The sequence below is a fragment of the Sarcophilus harrisii genome, chromosome 4 (genome assembly GCF_902635505.1).
Source record: "Sarcophilus harrisii chromosome 4, mSarHar1.11, whole genome shotgun sequence".
In the NCBI taxonomy this organism is placed as follows: domain Eukaryota; kingdom Metazoa; phylum Chordata; class Mammalia; order Dasyuromorphia; family Dasyuridae; genus Sarcophilus; species Sarcophilus harrisii.
Genome location: NC_045429.1, coordinates 180,579,706 through 180,605,916, shown reverse-complemented (window position 1 = coordinate 180,605,916; position 26,211 = coordinate 180,579,706). Strand labels below are relative to the sequence as shown.

General features: G+C 33.2%; 1 protein-coding gene across 10 annotated transcripts in view; it reads right to left on the bottom strand.

The window, feature by feature from the left end:
• The window catches only part of FAM184A (family with sequence similarity 184 member A), a 96,188-nt gene that overhangs the window by 37,941 nt on the left and 32,036 nt on the right, over positions 1–26,211 (bottom strand). For all 10 annotated transcript variants that reach the window (XR_004233627.1, XM_031964354.1, XM_031964351.1 and 7 more), the window contains 8 exons: positions 17,667–18,521; positions 14,101–14,236; positions 11,252–11,433; positions 9,841–10,038; positions 8,608–8,730; positions 5,424–5,585; positions 2,898–3,019; positions 1,214–1,364 (listed from right to left, as the gene is read on the bottom strand). Coding sequence is in view for 9 of the 10 variants with exons in the window: in XM_031964354.1 (XP_031820214.1) it covers positions 1,214–1,364; positions 2,898–3,019; positions 5,424–5,585; positions 8,608–8,730; positions 9,841–10,038; positions 11,252–11,433; positions 14,101–14,236; positions 17,667–18,521 (1,929 nt within the window). In the remaining variant the exon portion in view is untranslated. The remainder of the gene's footprint in view (positions 1–1,213; positions 1,365–2,897; positions 3,020–5,423; positions 5,586–8,607; positions 8,731–9,840; positions 10,039–11,251; positions 11,434–14,100; positions 14,237–17,666; positions 18,522–26,211) is intronic.

Here is a 26,211-nt window from a genome sequence, read left to right as displayed (position 1 = left end):
GAGAAAACGGTTTTAATTTTAGTTTTAAATGTTGAAGTGAACATGAAACAAGAAAAACTTAAGAATACTTCTATCTTTTGTTTCTATATCATTTTTATTCCAGAGGCTAAAAGTATAGAAACAAATTGGGCAAGATACTATTGATCAAAAGAAAATAAATTGCTCCTTTTTGGAAGGAAGCTGTTTCAATCTATTTAGGTGTATTAACTAATTGAACTTTTTCTTTAAGTATATGGATGACATCTAATGACCTTAAAATCTTGTTATGCCTTCAAAACTTTTTCTCCTTTTTAATCAACACCAGGAATCTTATCCATTCTTTAACTGTGATAAATTTAAGCATTTATCTCTAAAGTAAGAAAACAGTATTCTCCAGGATGGGAAATTTTTTCTCCCTAATGATTGCTAACTGCCAAGGGAAACTGGTGGGGTATAAAAAAAGTTCCTATAAATTTATCCTTTTTCTTTTTTTTTTTTCACTTAGAAATTAAAAAATTTAAAATTAAATTAAAGAAATTAAAAATATATATGGATGATGAGTCTTTGGGTACACAAAGAACTAAAGTAAAGGTCTGAGAATGTTTTAAAAATATTTTGACGCTGGATTTCAGTGTAGATGAATTCCTTTTTAATCTATACATTTTATCTTATGCATTTAAAACATTATTCTAAGAAAGGTTCATAAACTTCACCAGCTTTCCAAAAGCTGTTCTTTCCAAAAGAACAATATGATCTAAAAAGGTCTGAATTGGACAGGGTAAAGTTTCATTATAATTTCAGCTGAACACCCACAAACTGAATTTCTGAGTCATTTTCTTAGAGGATCTGCGTGAGACCAGCAATTAAAGGCTGAGGGAGTAAAAGATTTGGGGAGAAGGTGAAGCTTTGCTCTTCTCGCTGTCCTTTTTGACTGGTCACTACTAGTTGTATCTCTAACCTAAGACTCAATACAAGGAGTAAAAATAGATGGAAGAGAACATGGAAATGGCAACAAGCTGAAAGGGAAAGGGAAGCTCCTGAAAACATCCAGGCTAAAGTGATTCAGCAAATTGGATAGGTAAATTCCTGTGCAAGGATTATATATAATTGGGTGTACATAAATTTAAGTTCATCTTATAGAGAATTTCAAAGAAAAGAATGAACCAGAAATTAACTTTTAGAAATATGAATCCATTATTGTTCTTCATTATTATTAATTATCAATATTAATTACCTGATCTAAGAGATCTTCTACCTTCTTCTGCCATCCATCTCTGGCAGCATTCTTTTCCCGTTCTTTTAACTGCAAAAGTTGAGTCATTGCTGACTTTTTATCTTCTTCATGTTGACGTCTTAACTCTTCTCGAAGTCTAGAACATTCTTGTCTAAAAATGAGACAATTATTTAGCAATTGAAAAAATTAATTCAAAGTACTTGGCAATTGGAATTACTATTCTCAAATATGCAATAATCAATATGCCTATTCTTTAAAAAAGAAAACAATCAGAAAATCTTGTTCAAAGTCACAAAATGAATTTGAAGATGTGCGGAAGACTTCAGACCTTTAGCTCATTTTATTAGCACAATCACCATGCTGCTATTGTGCAACTTATTGAATGATATATGTTGTAAACCTAATGTGATAATGATGAACACAAAGGTCTGTAGTCACTTGACTACTAAATTCATTTATCTACCAAAGAAGTTATTTAGGAGAATGGCAGTGGAATATAGTTGTGGTAAAATAAGAAAAAGATGAACTAAGTTCAATAGAGTATTAAGGAAGAAATGGTAAGATAGGACTCTGAGTCCACTAGTAGAAGAAAAGAGAATGTGGAAAAAACATGGATGTGACCTCCTCAAATTGGTAGATAAAGGGGAAGAAAAAGGAGGCAGGATGGGGAAATCTAATGGTTGCTGGCAAAAGTTATGATTAGAAGAGTTTATTGTGTTATATGTATACACTAGCATGAATACCTCATTAGTAATCACTAAAAGTTTGGGTGAGGTATTATTAATTAGAAGGTTAAAAAAATTCAAGTATATATTATTTCTAATATTCATTCAATCACCATGTAGACTATAGCTGTGAATAAAAGGATTATAAAAGCTTAAAGAGGAGATTGTATTTCCATTAGATTTCTTCTTTTCTGCTGGAAATAAAAGGAGATGAACTGGAAGACAATGAGAAAGGAATATATTTCCTACCTAAAGCTGTGCACCTTCTGGTCTGAGAGATCTATATATCCTCTCTTCTAGAGAACTGTACAGAGAGGCAACTATTAATACCCAGCTTATAACTATCAATGAGCACAGCCCTAAAAAATTGTTTATAAATTGGCAAGACAAGACTCCAAGGGAAAAACTGTTACCACCAAAGCTGTGACTTACTATATTGGTCTACACAGGCCATCTTAAATAATAGGCCCTCACCAATAAAATGAAATCTACAGAAGAAAAAAAAATCATATATACTTATATACTGAAAAATAACAGAAAATCACAATAAGAAAATATTTACTGTGATTTTTAACATTTTGATTCTAATAAACGTTTTATTCCTTTTGATCAGTTTTCTACCTTTGTCTCTTTGTTTTATCTTTTTTCTGATTTTCACCAAGATCTTGTCTTCATTGCTATCCATACTCAGGTTTTATATATATATATATATAAAATTGGGAGAAAAATGCAAGACTGTATTTAAAATGCTATATATTATACTACAGTACTCTGCAGAAATTGCATGATTATAGTACCTATTTACTCACATGCCTTGGTTTTTACAAATTCAATATTTGACAAAGGCCTCTAAATAATTAAAAGTTAAGAAGCAAATTGTATGTGAAAATTTTTTTTACCATGTCTTCATAATTTTTACATTAAAAATGTAAATTTTTTAAAGGTTAAAGAAAAGGCACCTAAGATTTTCAGTCCATTTTATTTCTAAGTCTTGGGCCATTTTGTCCACTTTGTACTTCTCATCTTCCCTCATGGTAGCAAGCAATGCCTTATGCTGTTGTCTTTCTTGTTGCAGTTCTCTCTGAAAAACAAAATCTTTATAATGCAAAATGTGCATCAAAATGTAAAAGATGGCTATTTAAAATCTTTACTTCAAATAATTACTTTATATAAAATGAGCAGTGCCAAAAATTTCTAGCAATTTGACAGTTTTTATGACAACAAAATAAATTTAAAAACTTTCCCAAAACTATACTAATAATATAATTTAAAAATAAATATAATTTGATATTTTAATGATTCTAAAATGCTCCCTAAAATAAAATCCCATTTTTAGGGTAAAATTATAGTGCATCACAATTTGCAAACAATAAAAACTACACATAACACAAAAGACAACAAAGAGACTGAATTGTCTGCATGACAAGAACATAGCATACTGACAATTATAATTTGTGCAAAAAAGTGACATAAATGATATCAAACAGGAGATTTATGATTAGAAAAGGAAGTGAACTGCCCAAATAGCAAGAGTAAGGAATAACAGATGGTCAGCCCATATGTTGAATTATGTATTCACATAATTTAAAGAATCTAGGAGAAATCAGCTTTTGGGTACACTCATCTTTGAATTTATGTGGAATGTGGATGAGTCACACAGGAAGAGAAAATATACCTAATTTATGATTATGACAATAGGAGAGGGCCAAACATACACTGATTATAACACAGAACTACTCTATTATTGAAGCATTTGTAAGCCACCATAATTAGTCAGATCATAAGTGGCAATACTAATTTGAAACTTTTTTTTTCCCATCACGGATTATTCAATAATCCTATTATAGTATTCTGTTTAAATATGTGAACTTGAGTCAAAAGTACATTATTTCAAAAAAAAAGGTTACTAGTGTTATCTTTCAGATTCTCAGGTCTTAACGAAGACATAAATGCTATGATATGATGATTCAATGGCAGATAATCAGGATAATAATCAAGTATCAAAGCAACTAGCTAAACTTTTTAAAATAATGATACACTATTTGCCATATGTTTGGATTATGTAATATAATGAAATGCTATTTTCTAAATGACTACATGAGATAGCTATTTGTAGATTGGCATCAATCACCTAAGATTCTTGATAATACTAGAAGCAGAGAGGTAGTACAGTATAGCAACAAGAACATTAGGTTAAATTTCAACTAAAAAAAGATTTGTAGGGGTATCAAATATCTATTGGTAATTCAAATGCTAAAAACCTGATGGTAGATATGTAGGATTGTGAGGCAGAAGGCAGTATGGGATTCCACAATTATCATTATTACCATACTTGGTTCCCCTGCTTATTGACAGTCTAGCTATAGCTTGCCAAACTAAAGTATATCTAGACAATGAAATATTTCTTTTTCGCTCAATGTCTCATTGTCTCTTATGAGTTATATGGGAGATATATCTCTCTTAAGTACCTAGCAAAGTGTACCTTGCAAAAAGTTGTTCCAATTTGAATTGTTTGGGAAAAGTTAAGTCAATTCACCAAAACAAACAAACAAACAAAAAAACAAAAACAAAAACAAAAAACCCCACTTTCACAAAGTACAGAAGTCAGAATTGGAGGTGAGACACATTTTATAAAATTAAAAGCTATAAGATATTATTAAAGATCATCTAGTCCAATCTGATAAAAAAAACTGTTTTCCAGGGCTAAATGATTTGTTCAAGAATTGACATTTGAAATAAAATTACCGTCTCATTCTAAATTATTTTATAATGGATTTAACACAGTGCTAATATCATGTAAATTCTGACAATTATATGTTTCAGAGGTGGCACCAATTATTTGTTTTAAAGAAACAAAAAGGTTAAGAACAAGAGCCTTTAACTTTAATCTTCTTTTTCCTCAACTCCCATTCTCTCAGCCCCAAGTTGATAGCAATCAACCTAATAGATTCTTATTTTCATAGTTCAAAAACAGAAAAAGGAAAGTATGGAATATGTTTAGACTTTTGTTTTACTTTTGCCACCAGAAATAGGGTCACCAGGGCCAAGAGGATTAAGAGTGAGAAAGTTTGAGGAAATGAAATCTATGGAAAAATTTTATCTATTTTCCTTTAAATGAATCATTTAGATGTCTTTTAAACAAATAATTAAAGGCTCTATTTTTAAAAAAGCTGCAGTCAATTAAAGTTTTAAAAATTGTTACAAATGCCTATAATTTACAAAGTAACATGGTAGACCCTTGTACTGGTAATTGGCTGCTTAAATAAGTTATAAAACTAGAAGTATGGGTGTTTTTTCCTCCAGATCTATGATTTAATTAATATAGGGATTGAAAGTTTATCTTGTTGGCAATTTACAGTGTCAGAAAACTCTTTAGGATATAGAGATCAAGTGACCTTCCCATGGTCACACAGATAGGTGTGTCAGTAGCTGGAATTTTATTTCTCTATCACTGAACTTGGACCAAGGATGAATTATGAAATTACCTCAAGATTTAATAATGAGTCTGTAGTTTCTTTTAGCTGAGCTTTAGTGAAATCTAGTTCATTCTGAAGTTGTCCATGGGAAACCTGAAGCTCAGAGATAACTCCTTCTGCAGAACCAAGACCTTGTTCACTTTTAGTGACTAGATCCTGGAGGTGAGAAACCTGCATAAAAATATAATGCTTTTAGAGGATAGGTATATTTTTGAGATTCAAACCAAAAATACCGCCCATCTTCTTCCTTTAATTACCTTCTTCTAATTATGCATATTGAGGAAATATTTAAATAATAATAATCTTACACCTGCAAATAATAACATTTCAGTTTTAAAAACTCTACCAAATAAAATTAATTTAATGGAATTCTTAGTTTTGACCTAGTCATTGAAAAGCCTAGTCTCTGATATTTCTGTTCCTTATCATGTATCAATTTCAAGAATTCCAAATTTGGTGGAGCGGGGAATTAAGAGGCAAAAATCTATTTTAGCTTAATAATGTGGAGGGATAAAAATATCTATTCATTCATTAAATATATATTGATGGTCTATTATATTCACAGCACTGTACTAGGAAATATAGTACAAATATAAAGACAAACTCTTCAAAGCTTTTATCATTTAGGAAGTGAAACAGTGAAAAATTCAATAATACAAGAGGTGGTTGAATGTAAGTGCTAGTTAACTGATACAAATAAAAAATGCCAAAGGAATTTAGAGGATGGAAAGATTGCCATATGTCAATGGTCAGGGGGATTTCATGGAGTTAGGTAGGTCTTGAAGAATGATTAGCATTTGGACAAGGGAACATGCGACAAAAAAAAAGTCATTCTAAGCTAAGTTAAGAACACATTGCATTTTTTATTCTGGGGATAGGAACAGGTCAGTCAGACTGGTACTTAAGGAAGTAATAGGAGATAAAAATTGAGTCAGTGGAAACTGAGTAGATGCCCATCAGTTGGAGGAATGGCTGAATAAATTATGGCATATAAATAGAACAGAATATTATAGTTCTATAAGAAAGGATGAGCAGACCGATTTCAAAAAAGCTTCAAACTGATGCTGAGTAAAGTGAGTAGAACCAAGAGAACATTGTACACAGTAACAAGATTATGTGATAATCTACTGTGATGGATTTAGCTCTTTTCAACAATGCAGTGAATCAAGGCAATTCCAATAGACTTGAGATAGAAAATGTCATCCATGACCAGAGAGGGAACTATGGAGACTAAACTTAGATCAAAGCACAATATTTTTACCTTTGATTTTTTGGTAGTGGTATGTGTGTGCTTGTTTATTTTTTTTTTTTGTCATGGTTTTTTCCTTTTTTTGTCTGATTTTTCTTGCACAACACGACTGAAAGTCATTTAATCTGAAAGTATGTTTAAAAGAACTGTATATGTTTAACCTATATCAAGAGTGCTTGCTGTCTTGGGGAGGGGAGTGGTAAGGGAAGGACATAGAAAAATTGGGACACAAAGTTTTACAAAAATGAATGTTTAATGCTATCCTCACACGTATTTGAAAAAACAAAGTATTAAAAAATTAAAATTTGAGTAAACTGAGAACCTTAAAGGCACAGCTATTTGAGTCTGAACTTTATTCTGCAGATAATAGGGGGAAAGTGAAAAAATTTTCACAGAGAAATGAGAATGGAAATCATATTTATATAAATTTAATCTGACAGCAGTATGAAGGTAGCAAGGAAAATAGGATGTATGTATATATTTAGTTATAAACTAGGCTGGTAACTACTTAGGAATGAAAAATAATGGAAAAAATTATGAAATATTTGTGAAAATGAAAATTATGAAAACAATCAACTGTTTCCAACTAAGCTGCCTGAATGAAGGCAAATCACCCATATATTCATATAAGTAAAATTCTTAGGTTCAGACCACACAGAATAATGAAAAAATTCAATGAGAAACTACAGTATGGGACATCTTCCACTTTAGAACTGCAAAAAAAAGTCAAACCATAAATTCATGGATAAGACAAAAAGGAGCCCTGACAGGAAAACTAGAGCTAATTCCTTTCCAATGAGATCAGAGGGCACTGGTTGTAGTTATATAGCCCATTATTTTAATCCTGAGAGTGCTCTGAATCTATCCTAGCATATTAATTTAAATCTACATTGTCATTATGGCTCTACTATCCATGAACAGGTCTAATCCTTCTAGATCTTAGGTTTACAGCCCTTATAAGACCTCCTAGAGCAAGAAGTTCACAGCATCTGCTGTGTAAGTTAGTGCCATCTTCAAAAAAATTTTTTTTCTGAAAAAAATGCCTCATTAGGAATTCTTAGATAACCGTGAATTGTGATTTGGTAAAAATCATGTTCATCCTATCCATACCTATTCATGATCACATATATAAAAACTTCTTAAAACTGTGGGTAGTGCCCCCACATGGAGTTTTGTAATTGAATGTGGAGGTAGAAAAATTATGATTTACCACCAGCAAGTATTTGATCTGTATACTTACTTTATATATCTATATATACAGGGTCATGTAAGAATTTCTTGGATGAAAAGAGATTGTAAGTGGAAAAAATTTAAGAAGCCTTCTCATTGTCAATAAAAATACAGATTTTAAAAATCTATTATTTTCTCATCATTTTCACTTATATTTTTCTTTAAAACACAGCAATAAGAAAAAGAGGCAGCATTATGATGTAGATATATTAAAATTTTGTACAAGACTAAGATAAAATTTTGGTTTTTTTCCAGGACTACCTACTTATTTCTGGTATTTTGTTTGCCTGTTTGCTAGTCACAACATTTTGTCTAATGCTTTTGTGGAATATTTGAAAATAATTTCACAATGGGAGAGTAATACTTATAGATAAGTACAAATTGATTCAATTTCCCTCTAAAATGATATCATCTGTCATCATAAAATGACATCAACCTATCCTAGAATGCCACTAGAATAAGAAATTTCTTTTTTTCTCACGGGTTCAATGGTGGAAAGGGTCTGGATCTCCAATTTTGAAAATCAGGATAAAACCGCTTGGAAAGCAATGATCCTGCAGTGCTATAGAGCCCTAACATCTGCAAGAGTCTTAAAGTGCTGTCTGGGGCACACTGACAAGTTAAGTGTCTCAAGATACTATCTTCTCAAGACATCATTATTGGATTAACTAGGACCTAACATAAAAAGTTGATGTGATTTAGGGGGATTCTTGCCTCCTGGTTAGCTATATTTAGTTTGGCTGTCAATTCTTCCTTTAGCCTTTCCATCTGTTGTCTAAGTTGACTTTTATCTCCTTCCAGTTGTAGTTTTTCTTTTTCATACTGTTCTTCTAGTTCCTAAGAAAATGAGAAAAAAAATAAGAAAATTATAATTAGAGCATGTTATTGGGGAGCAGGTAACAAAAACACATTTTACCTTGCTTTATATTATGATGCTATTTTAAATCTCTAGAGTGATCTTACTCTCGTTTAATGCCCTGGTCCAGAGGTCATATATCTTCAGTGATTCCTTTTCCTGGATTCTTTTCCATCTACCTACAGGATTTTCCCAATCCTTAAAAACAAAAAATATATTTCCTGGAAACTTCTATCCCAATTGTCATGTTCTGTTATGGGCCAGAACTCTGTACTTGAAACAAAGATTCTTACAAGGTGCTAACTCAATGGAACTGAGACAATGGTTGTCTAATTTAGCATGATGATTAATAGTGTTCTAGTTCAGTACATGTACTTAGTACTTACTATAGTTCTACAAGATTCACACCTATGATGTAATTAAAATAGAGTATATAAAGCTGGGACAAATTCAGCCAGAGTCAGAGCCAGAGAAGACAGAGGACTGGAGGCGGGAGCTCAAGCTCTAGGAGCCAAGCAGAGACATTCACTCCATCTCACACCACCATGGTGGTTGGCCTGTCCTCCTGCTTCCCCCACTGAGATCAAGGCTGGTCTGAAGGCCCTCCAGAAAGCTAACCAGGCCCCAGGCAAGGAAACAATAAAGAATTTGGACTTTAACACCTGGCTATTCTTGTGGTGATTACCCTACTAAAACAAAGGCTGGTTCAGAGATCTCCAGAAAACCAATCAGAACACTACAATGTTCCCCTTTTTCCTCTCTCCTGCCAAGTTTCTTGAAAAAAAAATTGCTAAAATATCTCCATTTCTTTGCTACCCACTGTGTGTGATTCCTCTTTAACTAATAGTTGTAATTAATAACATTCAACCTTGTGATCTCTCTTCAGAATGAATGACACTGGTCCTCAGTAAAGTGATATGAAGTTATTCCATCCCTGAATCAATACTTAAAAGTCTTCCTAATTTCAACTTATCATCTTTAGTGCTCTACTGGCCTAGTTTCAGACAATCTTATTACCCCCAGTTGTTCATTTCCAAAACTAGTATATTAGAATTTAAAGTTAGATAAATTAAGAAAAACAACAACCTTACCATCTGTAGCCTTTTTTTATCCTTATTTGCATTACTGTGGGCAGTCTCAATTGCAATATGGTGCTTCCATGCTAATTCTTCCAAAGTCTTTGAGTGAGCTTCATTTAATTGTGCTGCTTCCCCTTCCAATTTAGTCTGCAGATTTCTTAGCTCTTTCTCATAAAATTCTTTTTGAGATTTCTTTACATCACTTATTTGCTACAATTAAAAATATTCAAATGAAAACTCACTATTACTAATTGCTTTTTCATCATTACCATCAATGTTTGACAATCATAATATGTATAATATTGTTCAAAATAATAAAATATAATGGATTGTTCCAGACAGAGACATTATCATCTATTGTCTTAAAATATACATAATAATATACCATACAAGATCACAATTTCAGAGTAAGGAGAGGGAAAAGAACTAGTACATTGAAGTTACACATGTCAGTAATTCTTTTAGACTAAATGTAAAAAGCTTCTTTTAAATTAAGAGTCCAGGGCATAAATGACCAGTTTTTATCGACATTACTGAAAAATCTTTTATGTTAAGTCAAAGAGCTATCTTGAATTGGTAAAGGAAGTTTCCTTATCTGGTAGTTCCCTATAGCAATGAAATAATAAATCCAGTTCTTATATCTTGCAGTCATATAACTTTTGTACTATTTCATGTATGAGCATTTCTTACTTCCCTCCAGATACCCTGTGATCCCGTGACACTGGTCCTCTTTGCTGTCTCTCACATACAGTGGTCTATCTGCTGACTCCAAAAGTTTTTGATGGCTTATGCACCTCATCAGGAGAGCTCTTGCTCCTCATCTCTGCTCCCTAGCTTCTCTAGCTTCCTTCAAGTCTTAAATTAAAGTCTCCTTTTCTTTCTACAGGAAGCCTTTCCCAATTCTCAATTTTAGTGCTTTCTCCTTAAGATTACCCTCAATTTATTTTCTATATATCTTATTTGTACATTGTTGGTTTGCATGTTGTCTCCTCCATTAGTTTGGTAGTTCCTTGGCAGCAAGAACTGGTTTGAGCTCTTTTTTACTCTTTGAGCAGTGCTTGGTACATACTGGATAGGCATTTAATAAATATTAGTTGACTGACATATCCTTCAAAACTACATGATTAACTGTATGAATCCTTCATGAAAAAATAGAATTCTAGTGGAAAAAACAATATTTTTGAAAAAGCCTTTTGATTAAAAAGTAGAATTTGATTAGTTTTTATGTTGCATTTTATGATTCATTTATTACAATATATAGTCTCCACAATGCTGCATTTTTATAAAATTATAAAAACTATATACCATAGATTTAATATACGCATAGAATGGGATCAATCTTTTAATCTTTTCCAAAGAATTTCAAAAATATAATTTTCAGAAAATAAAGAAAACTCATCTGATAATCTGAAAAACCTCCTACCATTTCCAGTTCCAGAATCTGTCTTTTCTGTTGCTCATCCATAGCTTGGGTTCTGTTTTGCATAAAATTTTTTTCTTCTTCGAGCTGGGATACTCTCTCCTTTGCCAGTGATTTTTCTGATTCCAATTCTCTTATTGTAGCCTCCTGTGACATTTGAGTAGCTTGGAGCATTCCAATATGACCTATACCCCAAAAAACCTTTTTTTAAAGATATATATTTTTTTAACATTTCTTTTTTTAATTATAACTTTTTATTGACAGAACATATGCATGGGTAATTTTTTACAACATTATCTCTTGCACTCACTTCTGTTCCGATTTTTCCCTTCCCTCCCTTCACCCTCTCCCCTAGATGCTAGGCAGTCTTATACATGTTAAATATGTTATTGTATATCCTAGATACAATGTATGTGTGCAGAACCATACAGTTCTCTTGTTGCACAAGAAGAATTGGATTCAGAAAGTAAAAATAACCTGGGAAGAAAAACAAAAATGTAAGTAGTCCACATTGATTTCCCTGTGTTCCTTCTCTGGGTGTAGCTGATTCTGTCCATCATTGATCAACTGGAACTGAATTAAGATCTGATATATCTTGAATAGCATAATATTCATTATTGATTGCATTAAACCTCAGGAGAACAAAGAGTAGGACTTTATAAGGCGTAATTTCTATTTTTTTTCACTATAGAAATATTCAGTCTTTGAACATTCACCAGTTACAGAAGCAGAGTAATAACTTGCAAAAACTATTCTCATTATATAAGCTATTCCTTGAACCTGAAAATTATACAAGACACAGAAAAAGTGTAAGTACAGACATTTTTCCAGGTATGTGTAAAATTCCCTGCAACCAAATGAGGATAAGAAAAATTGCCATAATTTATCTTTAGGAGAGCCAAGATAGGGATGCTGGAATCAGTAGTAACTAGCGTGTGAGAAATGTTAAATTTTTAGTGTGAGCATTTATACCTCAAAAATCAGCAATTGCTATAAATCAAGGCATGATTTATTGTTTTGTTGACTGTTTAGATTTAAGAAAGTGTTAATAATGCATATTAAATATAAAAGTGTAGACATCCATTTTTTATTCCCTAGAAGAGTCAAGTCATTTTTCAAGCACATCCCCAAGAAGGTAGAAACACTATGGTGTCTTAAAAAGGACAATAGAAAGAAGCTAGGATCAATGGCACTTCCAACATTTACTGAAGTCCTTGTTCTGACACTAGCAATGTAATCCTGGGCAAACTTCTTAGACCCTATGTGAGTTTCAATTTTTTTCTCTCTTTTTTTTAATTAAAGCTTTTTATTTACAAAACATGTGCATGGATAAATTTTCAACACTGTCCCTTGCAAAACTTTCTGTTCCAAATTTTTCCCTCCTTCCTCCCACTCCCTCCCTTAGCTGGCAGATAGTCCAATATATGTTAAATATGTTAACTCCAATATATGAATACATATTTATACAGTTATCTGAGTTTCAATTTTTTCATATAAAAAATAAGGTTAATGGTACTTGAAACATCTGTCTCACAAGGCACTTATAGCATTATGTAAATGTAAGTCACTATTGCTCCCATTTTATGAAGAAACATGCTCAAACAGATGCCATGATTTGCCCATGTTCATATAGCTGCTAAGTTATTCGAGCAAAAATTCAAACCCAGTGTTCAGAGGTTCATAGATCTAGAACTGGAAGTGGCCTTACATGCCAACTAGTATAATCTCCTAATCTTACAATGGAAATGACTTGCTCAAGAGCATGTTAGTAGTCAGGACCAGAGCTGGAACTGAACCGGAGTCCTGAGTCCAGAGCTGGTCTAACTTTAAGCATAATGTCCTTTAAGCTCCATCAGGCCATAATGATCTTGAACTTTGATTAAGAATACCTGAGAAGAAAGACACAGGAAAGAATGCCAGGAAAAAGTATAGGAAATTAGAATAACAGGAGGAGAGAAAGTGAAGAATAGAAGAAAAAAAAGAAAGAAAAGAAAGAACAAGGGAAATCAGACAAAAAAATGTACTGCTCTATATTAGATGAAGAAAGAAGGAAAGCAATATTTAATGAAAAGGAAAACATAAAATTGGAATCACAGGTCCTGAATTTAAATCTAACCCTCCTTTTAATTAACTATGTGGTCTTCAGCTGGTCATTTATTTCCCTGGACCTCAATTTCCTCATCTGTAAAATGAGGGGGTTTGACAAGATAAGACTTAAAATGCTTTCTAGCTCTAAATCATTGAGCTCATGAAAGAGAATCTGTTATTCTTAATTGGGTAAATTAGAACAAAATGAATAGTAAAAATAATCAATTCAAAGATTTTTTTTTCACAAAGCAAAAATGCTACATAACACTACCCAACTTAAAATATCTTCCTGTTTCTAATAAATGTTGTGGATCACTGGCAAAGGGGAACCTCTAGAGGACACTATATTTTATAAAATATGAGTTCTATGATGAATTGTTTGAGATGAGGCATTAAAATTTATAAGCTCTGATACTAGCATTACTTTCATTACTTTAAACACCCTAAAATCAGTTATTATTAAGGTATAGAAGTTTCATAATGTATATAGTTACACAATAATTTTACACATCAATTACATTTTCTGGAATTGTTTTCCACAGTTATTTTAATAAAAAGTTATTGTTTTTAAAAGTATATGTTACTTAAAATCATATATACTTTACCTGTAAATGATACACTGATTCAGTAGGAACATCAAAACTTTTTGAAATACTCAGATTCTGTATAATTTAAATATAACAAGAAAATAGTAGTTTCATTTGTAATTAACATAAGTATTAGTTTTAGTTTGATAACATACAAATAAAAGTGGTCAGACATACTAGCTTTAAGGACAAGATCTGAAGCTTGTTGCTGTAACCGTTCTCTAGCAGCTGCTAGCTCACTTTCCACCTCTTTATGTTTGCTTAGTAAAGTTAACTCTTCTTCTTTGACATCATCTAGCTGTTTTTGAAGAACCTAAAAAGTTAAGAAAATATTCATTATTACAACATAATCAAGATGCTAAACTAAATCATCAATAATTTAAACTATTCCTATCAGCACATTATTTATTGGCTAAATCATGCTCATTTGTTCTCAAATTTAAGTTTATAGCTATTGATAATAATCTACCTTTTCACAAATCACAAGGTTCCAACATTTTAAAAAAAGTATATATTTTTTTGCTTTCACTCAAAAATCCCTGTTTTTAGCACAAAGCTATGGAATTTTCTAAAACCAGTATAAAACAAAATTCTTGAGAATTTTTGACTAATACCTATATACAATTAACCTAGATTTCAAAGTTAATAGCTGAAATTCATGTGGTAGTTATAACATTATTACTACTAACAAAAAGAATGTTAATTGTGTAAATCACCTAGCAGAAGTCCAGGCTTTTAATGGTTTAATTTTACTATTATTGAATTACCTTTGAAATAAGGGCATATAGTAACCAGCAATTCTTAGCAAGTTGGGTTTTTTTTTTTTTTTGGTTTGTTTTGCTTTTTTTGTCTCACTATAATATTCATTTGCACTCTAAAAGTGAAGTTTTTATGTGTGAAAAGCGGGTTTTATTAAGGAAGTTTTTGGAGTAATTTGATGAGATTGCTGAGGGACAAAGCTTTGTTTGAACTTTTCATTGTTCATATTTCTTTCTGGAACAGTTTGGGACATGCCCTTTGACACCTTGTTAAAAGTACAAAAAATAAATTGCTAATTAAGTATCAGACACAAGAACTTCCCTAAAATGAATGGTATAGCTCTTCCTGTTGGATAGGTTTTTGTGACTGGGTTGTTCCAGAGATTCTTTGGTGGTCTTAAACTCCAAGAAGGTCTCCAGAATTTCAAATCTTAGGTATCAGACTTTAGTCAGGGCAATGGATTTTGATCTTACTCCAGACACAAGGATTAAAAGAAAAAAAAAGTTCTTGGCCCAAGGACACCATATTCGGCTTTTATTAACTAGGTTTGGTATACCATAGGCTCTGGCTATAATTTATATATAAGTTATGTATAAGGATCTTCCATTAATCTTCATTATAAAGAAATTTTCTAGTCATTACAGCCTAAAAGATGATGCTATATTCATGTGCCAGCAAATTTGAAAAATTCAGCAGTGGCCAGTGGATTGGAAAAGACCAGCTTATATGACAAATCCAAAGAAGGGCAATGCTAGGGAACATTCAAATTACTGAATAATACATTCATTTCATAATATCAGTAAGGTTATGCTTAAGATTCTGTGTGAGCTTGGCTTCAGCAATATGTAAACCTAGAATTAGCTAAAAGCAGTTTTTGAAGAGCAGAGGAACTAGAGACTAAATTGCTAACATTTGCTAAATTATGGAGAAAGCAAGGAAGTTCACGAAAAAAAAAATCTATCTCTACTTCACTGACTACACTAAAGCCTTTGTGTGAATCACAGTAAAATATGTCAAGTTCTCAAAGAGATGGCATTATCTTACTTGTCTCCTGAGGAACCTGTTTGTGGGGCTTAGAACTGAACATGGAACAATTGATCAGCTTAAGATTTGTGTCAACTGGACAAAGATTTGTGTCTTGGCCTGCAGAGGCCAAAGTGAACAAACAGAGCAGGTAAGAACTGTGCAGAGACTAAGAGGCAAGTTTATCTTCTATAGTAAGGAAATGACTTGCAAGCAAGGAAGAGAACTAGACCCTTCCACCTCTGGTTTGGGAACCCACTTTAGTGTGGATAAATTTATATTCTTATACCAATGGCTACTGGCCTGACAAAGAAGAGTAACAGCCACAATGAGACAAGTCTGATTCATAGCAGGGATTCGTGATTGGAACATATATATAGTAAGTGCTTGTCTGAACTCAAAAGACTACCTGGTGCTGGTCAAAGCAATATAATAAGTTAATAAGTATGTGAAACAAGTCAGGGATTTTTCTAGGACTGAGACAATCCAATGGGTGAGTACAAAAAATATGTTATGCCAGGCTCAAGGCACAGCTTACCTGCTGGGTTTTAGCTCTGGAAAAGAGGGTATATCCTAATAGTACTGACATTGGAAAAGAAATATGATAAAGTTGTACACTGTCATCATATTTATTTAATTTTTAAGCAAAATAACAGCATGTGAAATGCCAGGCTGGATAAATCAAAAGGCTGAATTAAGGTTGCCAAGAGGAACAGCAACAATATCATATGTGTAGATGATAACACTCTAATGGCAGAAAGTGAAGAATTAAGAAGCTTCTTGACAAAAGAGGAGAAGAGATAAAAAGGTTAAAGCTTAACCTCAAAAATTCTAAGATCTTGGCAGCTGGTGATCTGGGAAAGCCGCAAGTTATGACAAATCTGAACACATACTAAAAAGCAGAGGTATCAATTTTGTCATCAAAAGCTATGGCTTTTCCAGTAACAATGTATGGCTATAAGAGATGGACTACAAGGAAAACTGAGTGCTGCACAATTGACACTATCTAATTGTAGTACTAGAGAAGATAAAGAAAATCCTTTAAACAGCAAGGAGATCAAATCAGACAATACTTAAAGAAATTAACTCGAGCTGCGCACTGAAAGGTCAAATACTGAAGCTGAAGCACTTAAATACTTTGACCACATAATGTGAACATCAGACTCAATGGAAAAGACTTCTGTTAGGCATGAAGACTTTGAAGTTAAAGACTGAAGCCAAAAGGAAAAGGGGACCGCAGTGGATGAGATAGAAAATGTCATGGAAACCACAAACATGGCCTCGGACAGACCCTGAGAGATAGTGGAGGATATGTCATGGAGAGCTGGCCGTGACTGAATGACTGAACAACAACAATAATACCTTAGGAGCTCTAAGCTGAGATGATCGGCAAATTGTCAAGAAGGGATGGAACCCAAGAAGATGGCACCAAGGAGTAGTGAACTGCAGTGGCCTTAAGAGGGAAAAGTCCAACGCAAAGCTGAAAAGTAGAATCAACAGCAGAGAAGAGACACCTAATAGGAAGCAGGGTAGACAGACATTGTTCAATACTCAAAAGCAGGTCCAGAGACAGTGATGTGATAATCCGACTAAAGAAACCAGTCACCCTGCAACATTTAGAACAGAATTGCCTATCTTTGGGCACTTCCACATGTATAGCTTAGCCACACATGTTCTTTACATGTAATCCCTCTTCCCAGTGACAATACATGTATCTGTGGAAGAATATGTACCAGATTTATGGAGGAAATTTTCCATTGCTACTTTTCTGTCATTTATTTCATTAATAGCTTTGACTCTGAACTGCCTGAGTCATTTAAAAGCTTACTAAAGTAAACATCATTGTGGCTTTGGTTCTGAATGGATTTTTCCAGGGGTCCTATGACCTATAATGGTTGCCTCAGATGATCCACACTGAATTCAATAAAATCTTTTAAGTATCAAGATCATAATATACTTACCAAAACATTGTTTTCTGCTGTACCAAGTGCTAATTGAAGCTTATGGCATTTTTCATGAAGATTTCCAGTTTCATCTAGTGCCATTTGTAACTCTGCCCTAAGGTTAAGTATAGTCTTACGTAAGGCTGTTTCTTGACTCTGAAATTCCTTTCTCAGATCTGCTTCTTTTTCTTTACTAGCATGGAGACTGTCAGCTGTAAGGTGCTGAGACCGTTTCAAAGTATCAAGTTCATGTTCATAAAAGGATTTAGCTTTACTCAGCTTGCCTTCATAATCCTCAATTAGTTTTCTTCTTTCAAGCTTTAGCTCTTCAAGTTTTTTATTTAAAGTTTCCATTTGAATTCTGTGCAGTTCTTCCACCTTTTCCTGCCCCTTACTTAATGAGGCACTGTGACACTTCTGGGTCTGAAGAATTTCTTGGATTTCTTGTATATGTTCAGCTTTCAAGTCATCCAGAGCCCGCAATTTATCTTTTTCAAATTGTACTTGTAGCTGTGAAAAGCTCTCCAACTTCTCCTCAAATTTCTTTCTGATCTCTTCAACTTCTCTAGCCATAGTTAGCACCCGTTGGACATGCTGTGCTTCTGTACAAATGTGCATGTCTTCCATTCTGTGTTTGTAAGCTTCAAATTCAGTTAAAGCCTGATGTTTCATCTTTTTGTGACCTTCCAGTGACTCTTCTAAAACTTGGATCTTTCGTTTAAGATCTGACTCCTCTGTAAGTTTGCTTTTATATTGCAAAATCTTTTCTCTTGTTTCTCCAAGAATTTGTTGAATTTCCTCTTCATGAGCATCTCGAAGGGCTTGAATTGAAGATTCATGCTCATCATTTTTAGTGTTCAAAGCATATATTACCTGCATTTTTAAATGGAGAAAAAGGGGAAAATGACTGAGATGAATAAATTGAATTTTTCAAGTTTTTGCCTACTTCCTTTATGTAGCTTAAAATTTTTCATGCACATATTGGAAAACATTGCCATATTCACAGTACTTGAGATTGCTTCTTTCTCACCTTCTTCAGAAGACTGCATCACCTTCAAATGCCCTCTGTTCTCTTTTGAATCTTTAACCTCTACCAATGAATTTAATCCCTACTGTCCTCATACATGTTCAAATCTCCCCCATTCTTAAAAAGACCCCTCACTAGAGCATATCTCGCATTATCATTCTTTATCTATCCTCCCTCTTTGAGAGGATTCTTTGGGAATCTTATTAATTTAACTATCCGTGGGCTTAACTATCTTTAACTATCTTTCTGCAGATGACTCACAGATCTACATATGTGAGTCTCTCCCCTAAGTTTCAATCTCAGATCAACAATGGCCTATTAGACATTTCAAACTGGTCATATCTCAGAAACATCTTAAAACAATTCATTATCTTTCCCTCTACACTCTCCCCCTTTTTCCAGACTTTCTATTTCTGCTCAAGATACCACCATCCTTCTAGTGTCACAGGTTCATAATCTTGGCATTATCCTCACTCTCCCTAACCCCATATGTCCAAAAAGTTGTTAAATCTTGTCATTTTTATTTCTTGAAAGTCATTTATCCACTCATATAGGCACTACCTTAATGAAGATCCTTAAGATTTTTCAACTGATTATTTTAACAACCTTACAGTTGTCTCCATTCCATCTTCCAAACAATTTCTACAGTGCATGCTGACTATGCAACTTCTATTCAATAAACTCCAATAGCCTCCTAATACATATAAAATCATACATAAATCTCCCAATTTGGCAAAAGTACTCTGTAAAGCTTCCCCAATTTATTTAAAAAGAAAGAAAGAAAGTTTTATTGCAAACAATATTCCTTTTTACTTCTTTTGTGGTCCTAATATTGGTAGCATGCTCCATCGGATTGTTGGGATACAGCTTCTTGGGGAAATGTGGCAGTTGCCCTGAAGTCCCCGAGGCAGTGCCTAGTATCACAAACAATGCTGGCTGTCAGATAACACTCTGTTGATCAGTAATAACAAAGTTTCTAAGATAATAACGAGATACAGACCAAACTACTCCTCAACTCCATCTCTAAGACCACTTATCAATCCTACCTCTAAGCCATAAAATTAGCATGTCAGTGACAGAAAGCAACTGATTTCAGTTTTTTCCTATAAATTTATCTTCTTGCTCCTGGTTCTTTGCTAAATCCTTTTGGAACTCGATTCAACAGATGTTACAATTAAAGTAAACTTTGTTCCCTGAGTTAGAGATGAGTTCAAGCCTGCAAATTCTTTTAAGACAGCTGTGACCCCTACCTCTTGGGGTCTTCTCTTTCTGAACCTCAGACAATATCTATATTTTTTACTTCCTTATCAGTTTTTCTGATAAGGTAACCTTCTACAAAAGACTTAATGCTAGTACAATAACTGGGTATGGGATTTGTTCATGATGTTAATATAAACAATTTTTTAAACAACATTAAAAAAAATATAATTAAAAAAAAACTGAAAAAGAGCTGTAACTTCCTTATAGACATATTGTCTTGCTGCCCCTCAGTCCCACTGCCAGTGTCTTGTAACAGATTTAAAAAGAGAAAGGAGGAAAAAAGGTCATTCAGCATAACCAGAAGCCTTTTTCAAATGCTTTTTTCTTTCTCTGCTCCCCTGACTTAACTGCTTTTTATGAGTTGGGGAAGGCATGGGAAAGGAAAAGAGTGGGCCACTTATTCTTTAGTAACAGAATTTGAGCAAAGTTGACTCTTGGCTTCTTTTTCTTTTGCGACTTTGCTGTATTTGCAATTCATTAATCCATAAATTCTTGATTCCTTATGAGCCAAGAAAACCTCTTTTCTAATGAGCTTTACTCAGCTCTTTAGTTAATGCTGATTATTTTATCATATTTGTTCTTCACAGTAAAACAAAGTACTAAGCTAACAGATTTGAGATCCAAATATGACCCACAGAAAGAAGAAAATCTGAAAGAATATACATGTATTAATCCCCTATTTAAATGTACTTTTTATTCTTATGGCAAAAAATAAATAGAAACTTATTAAGAGTCCTCATTAGGCAATATCTGATTCAACAGATATGACAAAAGGGGTATACAATTATGATGTTCTTCTACCAAATGACTGATGGTAATGATGTGGAAAATATTTTAAGGACAAAATCAGGGAAGATTTGGAGAAACAAAGTCAGGGGAGATTTGGGGAAATATTCTCAGAATGGATTAAGGAATTTTGGTCTTAGGGTGAGAGGAAATTGGCTTAAGCTACCATAATTATCTTTATTATGATTTCATGATCTAAGTATCTATGTTTCTTAACAGTATGGTAATCAGATAAAGAACATTTTCTACTCAAGTTACGCATTTTATAAAACTGTTCAGAAAATAAATTTTTAATTAAAATAGCTAATTATAAATAATGCTTTGTTAACTACAAAAGTTATAAACAAAGATACTGCACAATTAGACCAGGATCTTAAGAAATATAAGCATCTAACTTATCATTGAGTTCCCTCATCTCCTGTTACCACACTATATTATCCCCCATACTTTCTTCTTTTCACAAGTCATCTTATCATCAAAGATAAGCTCTTAATTTGTGCCCTTGATCTCATTTCCTGTGGGAGCCTACTCCAATAACCCTTTTCTCCCTCATCTTTACTTCTTTCTTATCTATTGGCTCTTTCCCTCCTAGGAAGTGGACCTGTCTTAATGGGTGAGGCTTCTCCTTGGGCTCTGAAGAAATCCGGGATGAGGAATTCTCCAATAATTTTGAGGGCATTCCACTGTTGGTAGAACGGTGAACTGATCTAGCTATTCTGGAAAACAATTTGGTATTATGCCTAGAAGGTTATAAAACTATGTATACTCTTTGATCTAGCAATCCCACAACTAAGACTGTATCCCAAAACATCATAAAAAAGGAAAAAGGACCCACAAGTACAAAAATATTTATAGCAGTTCTCTTTGTGATGGCAAAGGAATCAGAAATTGAGAGGATATCCATCAACTAGGGAATGGCTGAGCAAGTTGTAGTATTTGAATTCTGAACTTGTTATTTCTGTTTTCTGACTCCCCCCCCTCTTTTTTTTTAACCCTTTACGATTTGGACCTGTATCTCCACCAATAAACTGAAACTATATCCTCATAGGTTAACAAATAATCTCTCAACAGACTAAATCCAAGCACTCTTCCCCCTTTTCTTTATTTTCCTTGACCTTTCTCTTTAAAATGTGATGGCTCCCCAACTGTGCATACCCTTTGACCCAGCAGTGTTACTACTGGGCTTATATCCCAAAGAGATTCTAAAGAAGGGAAAGGGACCTGCATGTGCAAGAAAGTTTGTGGCAGCCCTCTGTGTAGTGGCCAGAAACTGAGTGGATGCCCATCAATTGGAGAATGGCTGAATAAATTGTGGTATATGAATATTATGGAATATTATTGTTCTGTAAGAAATGACCAACAGGATGATTTCAGAAAGGCCTGGAGAGACTTACACGAACTGATGCTGAGTGAAATGAACAGGGCCAGGAGATCGTTATTTACTTCAACAACAATACTATATGGTGATCAATTCTTTGAATTGATGAATGTGGCCCTCTTCAACAATGAGATGAACCAAATCAGTTCCAATAAAGCAGTAATAAACTGAACCAGCTACATCCAGGGAAAAACTTTGGGAGATGACTATGAACCACTACATAGAATTCCCAATCCCTCTATTTTTGTCCACCTGAATTTTTGATTTCTTTCATAAGCTAATTGTACACTACTTCAAAGTCCAACTCTTTTTATACAGCAAAATAACTGTTTGGACATGTATACATATATTGTATTTAACTTATACTTTAACATATTTAACATGTATTGGTCAACCTGCCATCTAGGGGAAAGGATGGGGGGAAGGAGAGAAAAAGTTGGAACAAAAGGATTTGCAACTGTCAATGCTGAAAAATTACCTATGCATATATTTGTAAATAAAAAGCTATTAAAAAAAAGTTCAGAGTCAAATAAATAAATAAATGAAATGTGATGGCTCCATCACATTATCTCTACCTACCACATCCCATTCTTCAGAAATCTTTTTTTTCTCCTGATTTTTTTACTATTGATATGACTAATTCATCTAATTGATCACTGGTCTCCTTTAGCATCCAATCCCTTCTCTTCACTTACAGTCACCCCTCCTATTTCAGATCTTTATTACTTCTTAACCTAGACTATTAAAATAGTGATCTAATTGCTTTTCTTGCTTCTGGTCTTTGCTGCCCAATTTATTCTGCACACAATTACCAAAATAATCTTTCTAATATACAATTTGGCCAAGTCCTCAAAAATTTTCAGTGGCTCCCTACTGTCTTTATAATAAAATATAAACTCCTCAATTTTACATTTGGACTCCTGACAATCTCACTGCTTTCTGATCCCTTACTTTATATATCCCTACATTTTAATCAAATTGGACTATAAGACGCTTCTTAAACTAGACATCTATCCCATCCTCCATCTCTGTGAATTCACAAAATAATCACTTATGCCTTTTTAAAAGGCATAGTTAAAAGAAAAGTGTCATTTTCCAGGACACCTGTGCTAAAAGCATAATCATTAATTGGAGACTAGCAAGGACTCCATTAACCATAACACACTTACATCTGGAGCAAACCAAAGGACACAAAGGACCACTTTTTTAAATACAAGCTAAAAGTAACCTTTATAAAGATAGAATTTGAAGCCACATAACTAAGATTCATGTGAATCAAAATTGCTGACTAAGCCTTTCATGTTAAACATCATTACCAGAATTCTTTAAATTGTGACAAACAATATCTGAAAACTCTGTCCATATATCTTCCTGTATTCAGTAACACCTTAAAATCCAGACTACCAGATCTTGATTTTACTTATTCATTTTATGTCATAAATATTAGTTTTGGAAACTGCTTGTAATTGGAGAGGGTAGGCTGAAAAGTGCAAACTGTCAGTGCAACAGTTCTTCCTATAAATGCTTCTAATAAAAACAAGTAATGTCTCTGACTGACATTAAGCAAAAGAGAGAGTGAAGCTTGTTTCTTCCACATCTGTCAGAATCATTATCTTCCTTCAAGTTTCAAGTTAGGTGCTGTCTACCTCTGTGATCTCTCAATTTTTCTTATTCCTCAATTATTACTGTTTTCAACCTCTTAAAACTTCCCTGTATTTATATGTGTACATGGCCTAGTACAATTCTTTTCATTAAGAAAATGGTTAGTATCTGAGTTTTCTTGTGCAGCATGATAAATGTGGAAATATGTTTAGAAGAACTGCACATGTTTAACCTACACTGGATTGCTTGTTGTCTAAGAGAGAGGATTGTGGGAAGGGAAGGAGAAAAATTTGAAACACAGTGTTTTTGCAAAGATAAATTTTGAAAACTATCTTTGAAAATATTTTGAAAACAAAAAGCTATTATAAAAATAAATGCTAAGAAAATTTTTAAAAAGAAAATTATCAATAAACATTTAAATGTCAATTTTATTTAGTACTTCATAATTTTTTTCAATTATTAACATAACCCTGATTTTCACCCAGGTTTCCTTTCATTCTATTTTGAATCTTTCAGTTTATAATCAACAACTTTCTTGAAATTTCTTCCATCCCTGGTTCTCTGCTAAGTTCTCTGCTAAAAAAATTCTGTTGGAATTTTCTCAAGCTTACAGAAGCATTTGTCAAACCTACACATAGTACATTCACTCTGCCTCACTGTAGTTTAGAACTAATGAAAAAAAGGTAGCTTTAGATGAACACATATATTATAGGTTATACACACACACACACATTTAATTTCAGGAGATTTAATCTTACATATCCAGTTAATTGCCAATCTTGCCATTACTTGTCTCCTACTTGTCTGATTAATAATCAGTCTTTTTTTTTTTTTTTTTGATAGCTATTCTACTCACATAAACATCCTGTCACCCTGGATTCAGGCTCTCATCACTTTTCACTTGAACTCTAATGGACTCCTATGTGGTCCCTCTGGCTCCAGTCTCTCCCCTTTCCAACTGATCTTCCTCTTTAGAGCTGCCAAAGTGATTTTCCTAAGCACCTGTCTAACTCTGACACTTTTGCAGACTCCAGGGGCTTCACATTACTTTTAGGATCAAATAGAAAGTGCTCTGTTTAGCATTTTAAGTCCTATAAGTCCCATACAATTCAGCTTCTTTTTAGATTTTACATTATACTGCACATTCTTCCAAAAGTCATACTGGCCTCCTCCTGGCTCTTATATATTTCCCATCTCTATGACTTTGGATAGGCTCCCTTCCTCTTCCCCCATTCCTGGAATTCACTCTCTTCTTGGCAATATATCTCCTAGAAATCTTAATGTTCAAAATTTTCAAATTGTTCAAGTGCCTTAACATATGCAGTCTTTTTCCATCCCTCAGATGTTAGTTCCATGCTCCTCCAGAAAAACTCTCTCCTGGATTTCTTTCTCTTTTTCCTCCTCATATTTAGGGAGATAACATTTTTATATATATAAAATGTATATGTACTTAAATATGTAAATATAGTCACTTTACTAAATCAGAAGTTCCTTCAAAGCAGGGAATATTTAATTTTTGTGTCACCCATGCCTAGCAGGCATTTAATAAATGCTTAACAATTTTTTAAATCATCTCAAATGTACTGTTTTAGATGAGAATACTGCTGACACTGACACAAAAAACTAGAAATTCAATTATTAAAGTATTAAAAAGATCTAAAAATAAGGATTTTTCACTTATACAAATAAATCCTATGGTATGGAATCTGAAAAGTGTGTTGTGGTGGGACACTAATTTGTAACATCCAAAATATCATGACTTTATATCTTATCTTCCATTTGGATTTTTACACCTAATACTATTTTAATATAAAATTCATTTTCATAGTTCCCAAACTTGGAAAGATTATTACCTAATGGGAAAAAACCCTCAAATTCATTATGCTTTTTCTTTCTGTCACCCCACATACATCTCCTACCTTCAAGCTTTAAGATTCAATACTTTTTTGGGTGAATTAGGAGGAACATAAGTGCTTTTTTCAATAGAGTAAACTTTGTATTTTTAAAATATTAATTAATATATAAAAATACTTAAACTTTTGACTAAAAGCTGTAATGTCCCAAAGTGAATGCCAGGATGTTTTCCATTCAAAATTATGTAATTTTTCTTAACTTATTATATTTGTCCTTAATCAATTTGGATATACTCTCAAAAATCACTAAACTGTACATACCCTTTTTACCAGTGACACCTCAAATAAATCAAAGAAGAAAAGGACCTAAATATACAAAAATATTATATTAACAATTACTTTTTGTGATGGCAAAGTAAGGGAAACCAAGGGAGTGCCCATCAACTGGGGAATGACTGAACAATTAAGGTATATGGATGTAATGTAATACATTTTGTCATTTTAAGACATGAAGAAAGAGACAGATTCAGAGAACCCCAACAAGGCCTGTACTTAAGTAAGCAGAACCAGAATAATTTATACTGTAACACAGTAAAAATGAACAACTTGGAAAGATTTTTTAAATTCTGACAAATTCAACAATCACCATGATTCCAG